Source organism: Macaca thibetana, chromosome 1, assembly GCF_024542745.1.
Source record: "Macaca thibetana thibetana isolate TM-01 chromosome 1, ASM2454274v1, whole genome shotgun sequence".
Taxonomy (NCBI): domain Eukaryota; kingdom Metazoa; phylum Chordata; class Mammalia; order Primates; family Cercopithecidae; genus Macaca; species Macaca thibetana.
The window spans coordinates 46375634-46392964 of record NC_065578.1 but is presented as its reverse complement, the minus strand read 5'-3'; the positions used below and the strand labels follow the sequence as shown (position 1 = coordinate 46392964).

At 40.0% G+C, this 17331-nt stretch overlaps 1 protein-coding gene across 6 annotated transcripts in view; it reads left to right on the top strand.

Annotated features, from left to right (window-relative positions):
- STIL (STIL centriolar assembly protein) overlaps nucleotides 1-17013 on the top strand; it is an 80095-nt gene extending 63082 nt beyond the window's left edge. For 4 of the 6 annotated variants that reach the window (XM_050748714.1, XM_050748624.1, XM_050748808.1 and 1 more), the window contains 3 exons: nucleotides 3829-4042; nucleotides 6421-6671; nucleotides 15204-17013. In XM_050748714.1, the coding sequence (XP_050604671.1) occupies nucleotides 3829-4042; nucleotides 6421-6671; nucleotides 15204-15990 (1252 nt within the window). In that variant the 3' untranslated portion in view covers nucleotides 15991-17013. Of the gene's footprint in view, nucleotides 1-3828; nucleotides 4043-6420; nucleotides 6672-8492; nucleotides 10260-15203 lie in introns of those variants that run through there. The other 2 variants (XM_050748889.1, XM_050749067.1) reach the window with 2 other exon arrangements.
- The last annotated feature ends 318 nt before the right edge of the window (nucleotides 17014-17331 follow it).

Here is a 17331-nt window from a genome sequence, read left to right as displayed (position 1 = left end):
AGGGAGAGTACAGGAAATGAAGTCTGAGATACAGGTAGAAGCCAAATTATGTGGGGCTTTGTAGGATATAGAAAAGAATTTTGAATTTTTTCCATGCCCATTAAAGCCAGTGGAGGATTTTAGATAATGGAGTGTTATGATCTGATTTTCATTTTCGAAGGCCATTCTAATTGTTTCTTGGAGAACCGAAGGATGTTAAGAGTGGAAGCGAGGATACTAACTGGTTAATAGACTAAAGACAAAGTGAGATGAAGGTGCCTTGGACTTGTGGAATTCGTGGAAGGGATCAGGTGTAGGATAAATTTTGAAGGTAAAAGAAAAATGTAGGTATAAAACATCCCAGGATAATAGCACATGAAACAGTTTAAAGAGATTAATTTGGAATTTGAGACCAGGCTAGGCAAAATAGTGAGACCCTGTCTCTATAAAAAAATATTTTAACTTAGCTGGGTGTGGTGGTATGTGCCTATAGTAGTTCCATCTACTCAGGTGGCTGAAACAGGAGGGTTTGAGGCCAGAAGTTTGAGGTTGCAGTGATCTATGATAAGTGCCATTGTACTCCGGCTTAAATAACAGAGTGAGACTCCATTTCTAAAAAAAAATGGTGAACTGGTGAGGTGGCATGGGGTGGGCAGTAGATTACTTTTTAGAGATTATAAGCCTTGTGATATTTGACATTTTAAATCATTGTGATTACAATCATGGTTAAAACAGTAAACATGTCCCTTCAGAAAACTACAGAGAAACATCTCCTTTTAGTATAGTATATGTTTTAATTATAAGATTCAATTAAGCACTCATTGTATGTGCCACAGTATACAGAAAATCTCTTTTGTGTATGTTAGATTGAGTTCCTACAGGGTAAGGATCATATTAATTTCCATATTTTTAGAATTTGCTGGGCTTGGTGGCTCATGCCTGTAATCTTAGCACTTTAGGAGGCCAAAGTGAACCAATTGCTTGAGCTAAGATATTTGAGACCAGCCTGGGTAACATGGCAAAACCCTGTCTCTACCAAGATTACGAAAATTAGCCCTTGGCCCCAGCTATTCCGGAGGCTAAAGTGGGAGGATTGCTGGAGCCTGGGAAGTTGAATCTGCAGTGAGCTGTGATCACGCCACTGCACTCCAGCCTGGGTGACAGAGAGAGACTGTTTTTGTTTTTTTTTTTTTGAAACAGAGTCTTGCTCTGTCATCCAGGCTGGAGTGCCGTGGTGCAATCTCGACTCACTGCACCCTCCGCCTCCTGGGTACAAGCGATTCTCCTGCCTCAGCCTGCCAAGTAGCTAGGATTACAGACACCTGCCACCACGCCCGACTAATTTTTGTATTTTTAGTAGAGACAGGGTTTCTCCATGTTGGCCAGGCTGGTTTCCAACTCCTGACCCCAAATGATCCGCCAGCCTCAGCCTCCCAAAGTGCTGGGATTAAAGGTGTGAGCCACCATGCCCGGCCAACTCTGTTTCAAAAAAAATAATTAATTAAAAAAACTACAGTTTGACCCAGTGTCTGGTTCCCCATGGGGTGAGCCCCAAACTAGGTCTGCAGTTTATTTAGAATAATTATAGAAACTGAGGACAAAGAGGAGCAAACCATGGGATCTTTACTTATTCTCCTTGACTTAACTCTGTAAACTCAGACTACTTCCTAGAATAATGGGGGTTTTCGGATTGGAATTTTTAAAAATATCCAATCTGTTGCGGCGTTTTGTTTTGTTTTTGAGATAGAGTGTTGCTCTGTCACTCAGGCTGGAGTGCCGTGGTGTGATCTTGGTTCACTGCAACCTCCACCTCCTGGGTTCCAGAGATCCTTCTGCCTCAGCCTCTCAAGGAGCTGGGATTACAAGTGTATGCCACCACACCCAGCTAATTTTTGTATTTTTAGTGAACACGGTGTTTCACCATGTTGACCAGGCTGGTCTCGAACTCCTGACCTCAAGTTATCCACTTGCCTCGGCCTCCCAAAGTGCTGGAATTACAGGTGTGAGCCACCATGCCCTTGTTCTGCCCTTTTTTTTTTTTTAACTTTAGAAACAGATCTGAGTTAATGGATAGAATGAAGTTAATTGCTTTTTCAGAGCAATTAATTAACTGATCCCACCACATAACTAGATGTAAATCTAATCTTTGTTCAGCATCGATTTGGGTTGTTGATTTGGAATAAATACCTTCTCCAGTGTTATCTATGGTGGTTTTGGTGCTTCTCTGGGATCCTTCTCGCACATTTGGTCTGATTCGTGCTCTGGTTCCCACTGCTGAGTATTCACAGATGAAACCCAACTCTGGGGCTTCCAGTCCCCCTTAGATGTCTTGTTGGATCAGTGTTTCTGATGATGAAGCAGTCTGTGAAAGATAAATTTATTTGCCTTGCAGCTTAATTGGTTATTGATTACCTTTTCCCAGCAGTGAGTAGTGGTATGTAGTATTTATAGAGACTTTCTTTTAAAATGATCCATGTTTTTCTTTAGAAGTTGTGCTTTGGACATACCTAATAATACTTGGCATATTAGAAGCATTTTAGATTTTTTTATTTAATCTTTTGTTGAGATTTGGCATTTTTATTTATTTCTTTTTCTTCCCCCTAAAGAGCGTAGACATTTATTTATTCATTTCGACTTATAAACAACAGAAATTTATTTCTCATTGTTCTGAGGGCTGGAAACTCCAAGATTGAGACACCAGCAGATGTAATGTCTTGTAAGGGCCCATTTCCTGGTTCATAGTTGATGCCTCTTCGTTGTGTCCTCACATGGTGAAAGGAGCTATCTAGCGCTTGGTGTTATTTTATTAAGGACCCTTGTAATCTTTAATGTTTTGGATTTGTTCTTTTTCAATTTTGGTTTTCGCTTCCTAGGTTAGACACCAAGACAGATATTTTTAAATCCTTGAGGCCAGGTGCAGTGGCTCACGCCTGTAATCCCAGCACTTGGGGAGGTCAAGGCAGGCAGATCACCTGAGGTCAGGAGTTTGAGACCAGCCTGTCCAACATGGTGAAACCCCATCTCTACTAAAAATACAAAAAACTAGCCAGCCATGGTGGCACACGCCTGTAATCCCAGCTACTCAGGAGGCTGAGGCAGGAGAATCGCCTGAACCTGGGAGGCGGAGGTTACGGTGAGCCGAGATCACGCCACTACACTCCAGCCTGGTTGACACGGTGAGACTCCGTCTCAAAAAAAATAAAAATAAAAATAAAATTAAAAAACTTGAAATGAACAAATAACATATCTAAAATATTTAAATGCTCTAAAAATTTCCATTGCCATCAAGTTCAGGAGAAGTCAACAGCTTGTTTTCCAGGCTTCAAAGAAAGTTGTCTTAAATATAAGTAACACAAGTTAAAAGGTACCATGGTTTCGTTTATATGCAGCCTGTTAAAATGGAGTGTTTTCATTTTTGTTTCTTATAGAAACAGGACCTTGCTCTGATGCATAGGCTGAGTACATGGTACAATCATAGCTCACTGCAGCCTCGAATTCCTGGGCTAAGTGATTCTCTTGCTCAGCCTCCTGAGCAGCTAGGATTACAGGTGCATGGTGCCACACTCAGCTAATTAAAACAAATTTTTTGTGAAAGTGGGGTCTTCATGTGTTCCCCAGTCTGATCTTGAACTTCTCACCTCAGACTTCTCTTGCCTTGCTCTCCCAAAACACAGATTACAGGCATGAGCCACTGCACCTGGCTAAGATGGGATGTTTATGTAGCATCACTAAGAGCTAAAAATACAAACCAGATGCTGCTTGAGTCTTAACCCTTTCTTGTAAAGTTACTACATTTCAATTATATGTTAAAGGTACCTCAGTGACTAACACATTATATATCCTTCCCAGCAGCTCTTCTCTAGTTGTGAGAAAAGAACCTGATGTACCTGTGTTCTTTCCAAATGGCCAGCTGGCAGAAAGTATAAGCATGTGTTTACAGACTGGACCAACAGGGGGTGCCAGTAACAATTCTGAAACATCAGAGGAACCAAAAATTGAGCAAGTAATGCAACCCTTGCCTCATCAACCATCAGATAACCAGAAAATTTACCAGGATTTATTGGTAAGAAAATGTAGATCATTTCATCTTTTTGAGAAGGTTATTTAGTATAGGATATACTAGTTAAGCTTTTCCTAGGTTTAAACTGATGGAGACCTTAACATAAAAAGATTTTTGCCTAATTAACAATGTAGCATTTCTTTTAGCTTTTCATAAATTATAACTTAAATTCAGTAATTTACTGTAAATATACTTAAGTACTTAGAAAAACACAGCTTTATTTTTAAAGTATAAATATTGATATGCCTAATTCAAACCAAAATTAGTATTAGAAAATAAGCAAGTTTCTTGGAAATTTGAAAATTGGAAAGTAGTGGGATATTTATGATAATATTTACTGATTTTAGTTTAGGTAAGCCGATGTTTATTAAATACTTAGCTTAGTCTAAGACAGTAGGCTCAGTGAAATCGATAATATAAAGGTGAATATGACACTCTGTGCCCTTGAGAGCCTAGGGGAAACAACAGCACATGCAGACTAGTAAACAATTATAAGACAGGCTGTTGAGGAGTAGTAGTGAAAAGCAAAGAGAACACAGAATAAAAGGGATAATTCTGATTGGAGGAACTAGTCTTATAAAACTTAAAATGTGATCTGGGACTTAAAAGATAGAGAAACCCTGACTGTTACTTTCATCCAAATTGTAGAACATTTGATTTGTCCATTTGTGAGAAGGCTAATTAAACATACTTCACAGGGCCCTATGTATTCATCAATGAACACTTATTTGTTATTTGCTTGCTAGGTCCTAGACTGGTGCTAGCAGCTTGTATGCTCAGGGAATGAAATATGCAGAAATAGTATCACAGGTCGTTCTTACTTTTAGAAGGTGAGAAGAAAAGGAGCCTAATTCTGTGAATATCATAAAGGCCTAATTTATAACTGAAACATATTATCACTTTTCAAATGAAAGCATTATTTAAAAATTCTTTATAAAAAATTTAGCATAAATCTTCAAAAATACTTGGAGAATTACTCAAAAGAGGTTTGTTTGTTTTTGTTTGTTTGTTTGTTTGTTTTTGAGACAGGGTCTTGCTGTGTCGCCCAGGCTGGAGTGCAGTGACATGATCTCAGCTCACTGTAACCTCTGCCTCCCGGGTTCAAGCGATTCTCGTGCCTTCCAGGTAGCTGGAACTAACAGTCACCTGCTACCACACCTGGCTTTTTTTTTTTTTTCTTTTCTTTTGAGACAGAGTCTCACTCTGTTGCCCAGGCTGGAGTGCAGTGACATGATCTCAGCTCACTGCAGCTTATCCCTCCCAGGTTCAAGTGATTCTCCTGCCTCGGCCTTTCAAGAGGCTGCGACCACAGGTGCACGCCACCACACCCAGCTAATTTTTGTATTTTTAGCAGAGACAGGGTTTCACTATGTTGGTCAGGCTGGTCTTGAACTCCTGGCCCGCCTTGGCCTCCCAAAGTGCTGGGATTACAGGTTTGAGCCATGCGCCTGTACTCAAATGATTTTTAAATATGATCGTTTTTATTTTTATTTATTTATTTTATTTATTTATTTTTTTTTTTTTTTTTTAGACAGAGTCTGTCTGTCACCCAGGCTGGAGTACAGTGGCAGTGGCGCCATCTCAGCTCTCTGCAACCTGGGCCTTCTGAGTTCAAGTGATTCCCACGCCTCAGCCTCCCGAAGAGCTGGGACGACAGGCACGTGCCACCACACCTGGCTAATTTTTGTATTTTTGTTAGAGACAGGGTTTCACCATGTTGGCTAGGCTGGTCTTGAACTCCTGACCTAAAGTGATCTGCCCACCTTGGCCTCCCAAAGGACTGGGATTACAGGTGTGAGCCACCGTGCCCAGCCTATGTTGGTTTTTGAGTGAATGAAGTCCGAACAAACATTCTGTTTTCTCTAGGGTCTGATGAAATTGTTCATTAGGATGTGCTTCTGTAAAAACTCCATAATACCTGCAAATGATACGTAATACCTGCCTACTTGATACTTTGTGGAATTTGACAAGATACTGATTTTCCCTGGCCTTATTGTATCATTAAGGTCTTATTGTAAAATTGTTTTTTAACTTTTTTTAAATTTTTCTTTTTTTAGAGACAGAGTCTTACTTTGTCACGCAGCATATAGGGGCACAATCACGGCTAACTGCAGCCTCAGCCTTGTGACTCAAGTGGTCCTCCTACTTCAACCTCCTTAGTAGCTGGAACTACAGGCGTGTGCCAGCATGCCCAGCTAATTTTTAGTTTTTTGTAGAGACAGGATCTCACTGTGTTGCCCAGGGTCTTGAACTCCTGGGCTCAAGCGATCCTCCTGCCTCGGCTTCCCAAAGTGCTGGGATTATAGGCATGAACTACCACACCCAGCCCTAACATTGTTAATAGTGATTTTTCAAAAAAAATTTTTTTTTCTTTTTGTCAGGGTCAAGTAAACCACCTATTGAGTAGTTCCTCCAAGGAAACTGAGCAGCCATCTACCAAAGCAGTAATTATCAGTCATGAATGCACCAGAACCCAAAACGTTTACCATACAAAGAAAAACACACATCATTCAAGACTGGTGGACAAAGATTGTGTTCTTAATGCAACTCTTAAGCAACTAAGAAGCCTTGGAGTAAAAATTGATTCTCCCACTAAAGTGAAGAAAAATGCACATAACGTGGATCACGCCAGGTAACTTTTACAATTTTGTTTTAAAGGGAGAATAAATTTTATTTTTAAAAAATGTTTATTTATTTTTGCCCATCATTGGCTAGATGTATTGTGGCAATCTCATCAGAAAAGTTATGTTTGTGCCTCAATTCAGTTGATTCACCATTTATTCAGGGCCTACCATATGCATGATGAATAAGAGATTCTTCATTTTTGTGGGAGAGAGGGTTACATACATAAGTAATTTGAGAGATATTATGGGATGACTCCTGGCTGGATAGGCCAACAAAATAGGAGACTTGAGGAAAGAGAAAGGAGTTTCGCTTGGTAGCATCTGAAAAGTCTTTCTGGAGGTGATAAGGTCTGTGCCAGCTACTGGATGTACAGTTACACAATCGTGCCATCTAAAAAACAAAACCATTTCTTTTTTCTAGGAATGTGCCCAACTGGTCATGTCCTTCTGTTCAGATTCCTTTCTACCAAAGATGACCTCAGCACATAACTTATTAAAAAAAAAAAATAAAGTCTGGAGATTACATTACTAAGGCTAGCATATTTTCTGTTAATTATTTTTTGTTTTCTAATTTAAAAAGTAATAAAAATTGATGGTTTTGGCCGGGCGCGGTGGCTCAAGCCTGTAATCCCAGCACTTTGGGAGGCCGAGACGGGCGGATCACGAGGCCAGGAGATCGAGACCATCCTGGCTAACACGGTGAAACCCCGTCTCTACTAAAAAAATACAAAAAAAACTAGCCGGGCGAGGTGGCGGGCGCCTGTAGTCCCAGCTACTCGGGAGGCTGAGGCAGGAGAATGACGTAAACCCGGGAGGCGGAGCTTGCAGTGAGCTGAGATCCGGCCACTGTACTCCAGCCCGGGCGACAGAGTGAGACTCCCGTCTCAAAAAAAAAAAAAAAAAGAAAAATTGATGGTTTTAAAAAACAAACAATACAGAAGAGAGTGTAAGATAAAATGCAAAAGCCACAACTCCCCACATTCCTGCCTGACTATTCCAAAGTTACTTCTCTTAGGCCAGGCTGGTGGATCACGAGGTCAGGAGTTTGAGACCAGCCTGGCCAAAAGATGGTGAAACCCTGTCTCTACTAAAAATACAAAAATTAGCTGGGCGCCGTGGCAGGAGCCTGTGATCCCAGCTACTCAGGAGACTGAGGCAGGAGAATTGCCTGAACCCGGGAGGTGGAGGTTGCAGTGAGCCGAGATCGCGCCACTGTACTCTAGTCTGGACCACAGAGCAAGACTCAGTCTCAAAAAAAAAAAAAAAAAAAGGCCAGGCTCAGTGGCTCACACCTGTAATCCCCAGCACTTTGGGAGGCCGAAGTGGGCAGATCACGAGGTCAGGAGATCGAGACCATCCTGGCTAACACAGTGAAACCCTGTCTCTACTAAAAACACATAGCCAAGCTGGGTGCCAGGCACCTGTAGTCCCAGCTACTTGGGAGGCTGAGGCAGGAGAATGGCATGAACCCTGGAGGCGGAGCTTGCAGTGAGTCGAGACTGCGCCACTGCACTCCAGCCTGGGCGACAGAGTAAGACTGTCTCACAAAAATTTTTAAAAAGTTACTTCTCTTAACCATTTCTTTTGTATTGTAGAAATGTTCCATGCATGTTCACGTATATGTGTATGTGATAAACTTTGTGATTTGATTTTTTTGTTTTAATTTTGAGACAGTCTCGCTGTGTCACCCAGACTGGAGTGCAGTGACATGATCACAGCTCACTTCAGCCTCAACCTCGTGGACTCAAGTGATCCTCCCATCTCAGCCTTTTGAGTAGCTGGCACTACAGGCATGCACCACTACTTGGCTAATTTTTTATTTTTTGCAGAGATGGGGTCTTGCTGTTTTGCCCAGTCTGGTCTCAAACAAACTCCTAGACTCAAGCAATCTTCCCACCTTGGCCTCCCAAAGTGCTAGGATTACAGCCGTGAGCCACTGCACCTGGTCTGTTTTTTTGTTTTTGTTTTTTTTTAAACATGGTATTATAATATCTTGGATACTTTTCCTTATAGGGATATACAGTTCTTTCTCATGTATTTAAACAGCTGCATAATATTCTTTTGTACCCTTGTACTAGAATATATTGAATCCCAGTGCTCTATTAATGGACCTTTAAGCCAAATCTCTTATTTTTTATTTCAAACAATCCTAAGTGAACATCATTCTACAGGTACAAGTATCTTTGTAAGATAAATTCCTGAATAGTCTTAGTAGATACTACTACCATTGCTCACCAAATAGTTGTACCAGTTTATATTCCTGCCAATAGTGTAGAAGAGCGAGGCTAGCATTTTTGGAGTTTTTTATCCATGTTGTAAGATAGAGGCTATGTATCCTAACCCTTCCCCTCTTGTCAGAACTGAGAACGAACTTGTCACGTTAGTTGCAGTTTCTTACTATTTTAAATGTTGCTATGATGATCTTTTGCAAATATTGCTTTTCAGTTTTAGAATAGAATCTTGGAAATGGAAAGACTAAGGTAAAATGATACAAAAATTTTAAAGCCGTTGCTAAGTTGCTTTCTGAAAGAGTATTATTACCAGCTACATGTATACATGTATGCCAGCTACCATTTCACCAATACATTAACTTCAACAAATGCATACTGAGTTTCTACTGTGAGCCAGCTTATAAGAGATATCATAATACACAAAATAACCTGGTAAAGAAAGACATCTTTGTTCTCATAGAGTTTACAGTTCAGTGGGGAAGACACAGATAGTCAATATCTTTTATACCTGCTGTGAAATGGAAGGATAGAGAATGCCATGGAATCACATAGGAGAGGTAGCTAACTTTAAGAGTATTTTCATACTGTGTTGTAATTACATCAAAATGGTCCCTTTTAAAGATCTGTACTAATTAAGACCAAAAATACCTTAAAGTTTTAAAAGTTATATTTTATTATTGATGCAATTTCTGTATATTTAAATTTTTTTTTTAGTTTTTAAAAATAGGATCTTGCTCTGTCACCCAGGCCTGTCACCCTGGAATACAATGGAATACAATGATACAATCATAATTTAGGTAACCTCAAACTCCTGGGCTCAAGCCAATCCTCCTGCCTCAGCTTTTTGAGTAGCTGGGACCAGAGGCATGTGCCATCATCTCTATGTCATTTTGATTAAATATGAAACTGTACTGCAATAGTTTCTCCAACATAAGAGTCAAATTTTGTTTCCCAGTTATCTTAGGCTTACGTCTGGAATGTCCTCCCAGCCTATCTGAGGCCTACCTGATTAATTCGCATTGTTTCAGTTTGACTTAAACTTAGTTTTTGAGTATAATGGCCTACCACTCTCTACCAAGTTCCAGCCTACTTGCCATTGGCACTTGCAAGACTCCTTGATGTTACTTTTATCTGAGATGCTCTTTTTTACCTTTCTCCTTGCCAAAATCCTTCTTATCCTTCAAAGCTGAACTCAGATGTCACCTCTTTGGACCTCTCAGAGTGTATTGATGTTTTGTACTCTTTTTTTCTTTTTTGAGATGGAGTTTCTTTTGTATTGCCCAGGCTGGAGTGAAATGGCGTGATCTCGGCTCACCACAACCTTCGCCTCCCGGGTTCAAGCGATTCTTCTGCCTCAGCCTTCCTGAGTAGCTGGGATTACAGGCATGCGCCACCATGCCCGGCTAATTTTGTACTTTTAGTCGAGACCGGGTTTCTCCATGTTGGTCAGGCTGGTCTTGAACTCCCAACCTCAGATGATCCACCTGCCTCGGCCTCCGAAAGTGCTGGGATTACGTGTGTGAGCCACTGCGCCTGGCCGATGTTTTGTACTCTTAAATTACCTTGTTCTCAGTAAATTGTAGCATGTACTTGTGACAGCATTTTCAGCAAGTTTTTTTTTTTTTTTTTTTTTTTTTTTTTTTTGAGACAGAGTCTCACTCTGTCACCCAGGCTGGAGTGCAGTGGCATGATCCTGGCTCACTGCAACCTCTGCCTCCCAGGTTCAAGCAATTCTTCTGCCTTAGCCTTCCTCCTGAGTAGCTGGGACTACAGGTGCGCACCACCACGCCCAGCTAATTTTTGTATTTTTAGTAGAGATGGGATTTCACTATATTGGCCAGGCTGGTCTCGAACTCCTGACCTTGTGATCTGCCAGCCTCAGCCTCCCAAAGTGCTGGGATTACAGGTATGAGCCACCACATCCAGCGAAGATTTTGCATAGTTCTAAATCCTCATTGCCTCTACCACTAACTTAGTGGGCCTTCAATGAGTCATTTGCTGAACAAACAACATTCCTCCTACTCAGGTCATCACTGAAGCGTACAGTGAAGGTTCATTTTTAGTGTCTTTGTAGTATTTACTGTCAGTATTTAAGACCTTATATTGTTATCTTTTTAACGTGTGTAGGTATAATATAACTGGTATACTAAAAGTTTATAAGGCAGTTGTTTAGAATTTAAGACACATTTTTCTATAGAAACTATTACAAATTATAGGTTAAATATTCTAGGAAACTAATCCTTATAATCCATACTGTTCCTCTAGCTCTGTAAACCAGACATCTTTCATCATTGTATTGTGAAAACTCATTTCATGTTCCAATTCTGGACTCCAGGAGCACATCATTCCACCAGAAGAGTGGCTAAGGCAGGGGAAGGAAGACCTGCTTTCTATTTTCCTGTTAATAGAATCCCGCAGAGATTAAGAGAGTCTAAAGGCAGGAAGGCAGGGAAAGAGGGTGCCAGACAAACCTAGAAATTGTGCAGGAAATGGAGATTGTGGGTTCGAGGTCTAGAAGCAACCTCTACACATAGGTTCCCAATTGGAGCGACTTTTTGAATTCAAAACCTGTCTCAAGCAGTCTCTCTAGTTGCTTCTTTACCTTGCTTCCTGGCTATCTGGTTAGTAGTTGAAAAACTCTGTTTAGGATAAGTAGTAGATAACTAATCTGGATTCAAATAGGATCATGAATCAAAGTTGATTTTTTTTTTTTTTTTTTTTTTTGAGAGACAGGGTCTCGCTCTATTGCCCAGGCTGGAGTGCAGTGGCACAATCATGTATCACTGCAGCCTCAATCTCCTGGGCTCAAGTGATCCTCCCACTTAGCTTCCTGAGTAACTGGGACTACAGGTGTGCAGCAGCACACCCGGCTTATTTTTATTTGTAGAGATGGCAGTCTTGATTTTCATCTGAGTTGGAATAATTTTAGAGCTTCCCATAAATTGTTGGCATATGGCTCTCTTACTCAGATTTGTTCATGGACTTTCATCATTCCTTGTAGCTGCACATCTAATGAGATTTTAACATAGGCATATATTTGTGCTTAGGCTTTTAGGATTTGATTAGTGGAGCGGATTCCTTTTTGCTTTTCCTCTTAATTACCCTAGTGTTTATATGCTTTGGTTCTGAGTATTATTGATTTGTTTTTTTAGCGATGTGGTCTCTATTTTGCCTAGGCTGGCCCCTTGAACTCCTGGGCTCAAGCAATCCTCCTGCCTCAGGCTCCTGAGAAGCTAGGACTACAGGTGTGCATACCACTGTGCCTGTCTTGATTTGTTTTGCTATTAAAGTAATGATATCTCATTGCCCCTGCCCCACCTTCCAAATTGAAATTGGCTAGCTTGTGTCAGGCATTGAAACTTGAATAGCCTTCTAAACTGATATTAACTACTTTATGGATCTTTTAACCATTCTATAAAAGAAGCTCTACTTAAAATTAGAGGCTGGGCATGGTGGCTCACGCCTGTAATCCCAGCACTTTGGGAGGATCGCTGGAGCTCAGGAGTTCAAGACCAGCCTGAACAACATAGTGAGACCCCATCTTTACAAAAAGAAAAATTTTTGATTAGCTGGGCATGGTGGTATGCACCTGTAGTCCCAGCTACTTGCGAGGCTTTAGTAGGAGGGTCACTTGAGTCTGGGAGGTCGATGCCACAGTGAGCCATTATTGCAACACTGCACTCCAGTCTTAGTGGCAGAGTGAGACCTTGTCTCAAAAAAAAAAAAGTTAATTAATTTAAAAAAAAACACCCAAATTAGATCTGCTTTCTTTAAATATTTAACATTTTGAATTAGAAGTTTTCTTTGCTTTTATCACATTATTTACATTAATATTATCTATAGACTGAGGAAATAGGCAAAGTAGAAAAAGACTTCCAAAAGTATTGTCACTATGAATGAAAGAATAATGTCTGGATAAATTAGTAGTATCTCTTTAATCTTATTAAAATAGTCTTCAAAGCATTAAATGCCAAGAAGGTTAAGGAAGAATTTCAAGGTTATAAAGACCAGCATTATTGAGCACACTGTTCCATTGTTTGGTGATGGCATCACTGGTTTCAGGGAATTTTTTTTTTTTTTTTTTTGAGACAGAGTCTCACTGTCGCCTAGGCTGGAGTGCAGTGGCGCAGTCTCGGCTCACTGCAGCCTCCACCTCCTGGCTTCAAACGATTCTCCTGTCTCAGGCTACAGAGTAGCTGGATTACAGCGCCCGCCACCACGCCTGGCTAATTTTTTTTGTATTTTTGGTAGAATGGGGTTTCGCCATGTTGGCCAAGCTGGTCTCGAACTCCTGACCTCAGGTGATCTGCCCACCTCGGCCTCCCAAAGTGCTGGGATTACAGGCATAAGCCACCATGCCCAGCCTGGTTTCAGGGATTATTAATGGTTGGAAACAGTTTTTTGCAAATTTCAGGTGCTTATAAGAATGAAAATACATAATGGTTGTTTGATTTTTGTGGGTCTGTGAATGCAAGCAGTGGCTAGCACATATAAAACAGCTGAATTTCTTCATGGGATGATGTAGAAAGCCATAGCATGTTTGACTAGAATATAATGTTCACCACAACAAATAGTGCACAAAGGACTCTGATGGAAAAAATCCAAGTTACTGAATATAGTACAGTAAAACAGTGGTTACAGAGCCCTAGAGAGTAAGGCAGTCATGGTTTATCTCAGCTTGCTATGTACTATTTAGCTTGACAAAATTAGCTCAAATCTCTATTCCTCAGCTTTCTCAACTGAGAATAAATATAACAATAGTACCTACTTCTTTTATTCATTCAACAAGTACTTACTGAGTGCCTGCTACGTGTCCCAGGCATCAAAGATACTGCAGTGGGGGCCGGGGGAGCAGACAAAACTCTGCCCTCATTGGCTTTCATGAGGGTGCTAGACAGTAAATAAGAATCAAGCATTGATTGAATATGTAGATATGTGTATTCAATGTATAGACCGCGATAAGTGCCAAAAAGAAAACAGAAAAGTAGTGGAAAGGGAATGTAAGGTGTTGAAATGGAGAATAAAATAGAAATATTCAATAGGGAATACCTCCCTGAGAAAGGTTACTGTGAGGAATGTATATGAATAATGCATGTAAAGCATTTAGCAGAGTACCTGGCATATATAAGGACTCAATAATTAGCAGGCTGGGTGCAGTGGCTCACGCCTGTAATTCCATCACTTTTGGGAGTTCGAGGAGGGAGGCTCACTTGACCTCAGGAGTTTGAGACCAGCCTGAGTCTGTAATTGTGCCAGCATTAGCAAATGACATGCAGTTGCCACTGCACTCCAGACTGGGCAACAGAGCAAGACCCTGTCTCAAAAAAAAAAAAAAAATAGCAGCTATTTATTATATATGTGATACTAAGGAAAAGGTAAGTCAGTTGACTTAACACTAATCAAAGTAAGTTGAAGATTATGACTAATGAAAAAAGTATTCGTGTGTGTGTGTGTATAAGCCCATATCCAGAGACTGGTTGATGTTTTTTATTCATTGCAAATGGAATCTCCTCAACTATGAACAATTTAATTTTCTGAGCTACTTACCAAAGCTTGTACTGTTATATAATCAAATGTGTTTTGTGTTTGATTTTATTTTTATGTTTTACTTTACATTAAACATTAGCTGATCTCTTGTGCTATTTGGGTTAATAGTCATAAATTAAATGACTCATAGCTAGCTATGTTGAATGACTTTTACATTTGAGGCCTTGTATTTGTTGTTAAAACCATGACTGATATACAGATTTAGGAAAATTAATTTGTATTCCACTTTCAACCTGTAAATCATGGATTACCTTCTAGGCTATTATTTTTATCCCTTTTTAAATTTTTTATTTATTTTTTATTTTTTAAGAGACAGAGTCTTGTTCGGTTGCCCAGGCTAGAGTACAGTGGCATGATCATGGCTCTCTGTAACTTTGAACTCTTGAGCTCACACAATCCTCCAGCTTCTTGAGTAGTTGGGACTATAAATGTGTACCACCATGCCTGGCCAATTTTTAAATTTTTTTGTAGAGACAAGATCTGGCTATATTGCCTAGGCTGATCTTGAACTCCTGGCTTTAAGCAATCCTCCCACCTCAGTGTCCCAGTCTGCTGGGATTACAGGTTTGGGCCACTGTACCCAGCCCATATCTATCCTTTGTGTATCTGGATCATCAAGACTTAGATGTCTGAGTACTTAGATAAAAGGACCATGAACTTAAAGCTGAAGATCTTTTGTTGCTTGTATAGAATGGAATGCATTGAGAACTAGGTATTAGTTAGAATATGGTAAATGATGGTTTACTGCTTTGTGTCTTTCAGTGTGTTGGCATGCATCAGCCCAGAAGCAGTGATCTCTGGATTAAACTGCATGTCATTTGCTAATGTTGGCATGAGTGGCTTAAGCCCCAATGGTGTGGATTTGAGCATGGAGGCAAATGCTATAGCTCTGAAATATTTAAATGAAAATCAGCTGTCACAACTGTCTGTCACTCGATCAAACCAAAATAATTGTGACCCATTCAGCCTTCTCCATATTAATACAGACAGAAGCACAGTAGGGCTTAGTTTAATTTCACCAAACAACATGTCATTTGCAACCAAAAAATATATGAAGAGATATGGACTCCTACAAAGCAGTGACAATAGTGAAGATGAAGAGGAGCCTCCCGACAATGCAAATAGCAAGAGTGAACATTTATTGAATCAGAACCATACGTCCATACCTGAACAGCTTGGTGGTCAGAAAGAGCCTTCTAAGAATGACCATGAAATAATTAATTGTTCTAACTGTGAATCTGTGGGCACCAACGCAGATATGCCAGTATTAAGAAATATTACAAATGAAGTTTTGCAGACAAAAGCAAAACAGCAGTTGACTGAAAAGCCAGCTTTCTTATTAAAGAACCTTAAACCAAGTCCTGCAGTGAACCTTCGAACCGGGAAAGCAGAGTTCACTCAACATCTTGAGAAAGAAAATGAAAGGGACATTGCAATTTTTCCTGAAAGTCTGCAACCTTCTGAAACTCTAAAGCAGATGAATAGCATGAATTCAGTAGGCACCTTCTTAGATGTAAAACATCTCAGACAGTTACCAAAATTATTTTAACCTTTTAACTCCCTGCTCTTTTAATACAGGGACAGGGTGTCTCCTGAAGATACTTAGGGAAGCCAGAGAGCCTTGTGGTAGTTTTGGGATTTCCTGATCATTCTGGAGTCAGTCTGTTTCTTGGTAGCAGCCAACTGGGAAGAGTGACTTTTTCTGTGAGATGGCTGACTAGTGATAGGACTAAGTTCTCATTGTTCAAATAGAGTTGTTCAACATCACTGAAACCTTTAAGAAAAACAAACCCTGAGATCAGTTATTCCTACAAATTTAAGTAGATAAATACTATCCAGCTCTGAGTCTCAACTGCTCTTTTATACTGTACTTTTTTTACTTTTTTTTTTTTTTTTTTTGAGATGGAGTTTTGCTCTTGTAGCCCAGGTTGGAGTGCAGTGGCACGATCTCGGCTCACTGCAACCTCTGCCTCCTAGGTTCAAGTGATTTTCCTGCCTCAGCTTCCCAAGTAGCTGGGATTATAGGCATGTGCCACAACGCCTGGGTAATTTTGTATTTTTAGTAGAGACAGATTTTCTCCATGTTGGTCAGGCTGGTCTCAAACTCTCGACCTCAGGTGATCCGCCCGCCTCGGCCTCCCAGAGTGCTGGGATTACAGGCATGAGCTACTGCGCCCAGCTATACTGTACATTTTAAGAAGTTCTAGCATGTTTCATCTCTGCATTTATCCCATATCACTACAAGAACATAAGTTATCATGGTATTGGGTAAATTAGCGAAATCAGCCCTTTCTGAGTTTAAGGGAAAAGTTATTTTTGAAAATAATAAAAATAACACTCTTTTAGACAAGAGTATTTCCTCTGAATTAGGATGCATGTTTAGTAAACTCTGGAGATACAACTTTTTGCAGTGTGGTGGGTTGGTTTTAGTGTAACATCTTCAACATGTCACGCTGGCTATCAAAGAATAAGAAAATTACTGAGTATGAGTATGTTTTATAAACTTTCTGAGTTTTTCAAATGTCTTAATATTTTTTAATAGAACTTAATAAAAATGTCTAGATTGACTATTTTCCTTTGTTCTCTGTTTTAGTTTATTCCCCACTTTTTAAAAAACTCTTAGCCTGCCCCCAAATTACAAAAATAATACAGAGTTCCCATATACTCTTCTTCCAGTGTCCTCCAGTGATAATATCGTGCATAAGCATAGTAAATGAACAAAAGCAAGCAATTGACATTGGCTATAATGCTAATAACTGAACCACAGACCTCTCAGGTTTCACAAGTGTTTACACGCACTCATTTATTTACTTTTTGGTGTATAGCCGTATGAAATTTTACCTTTTTTTTTCTTCAAGATGGAGTCTTGCTCTGTTTCCCAGGATGCAGT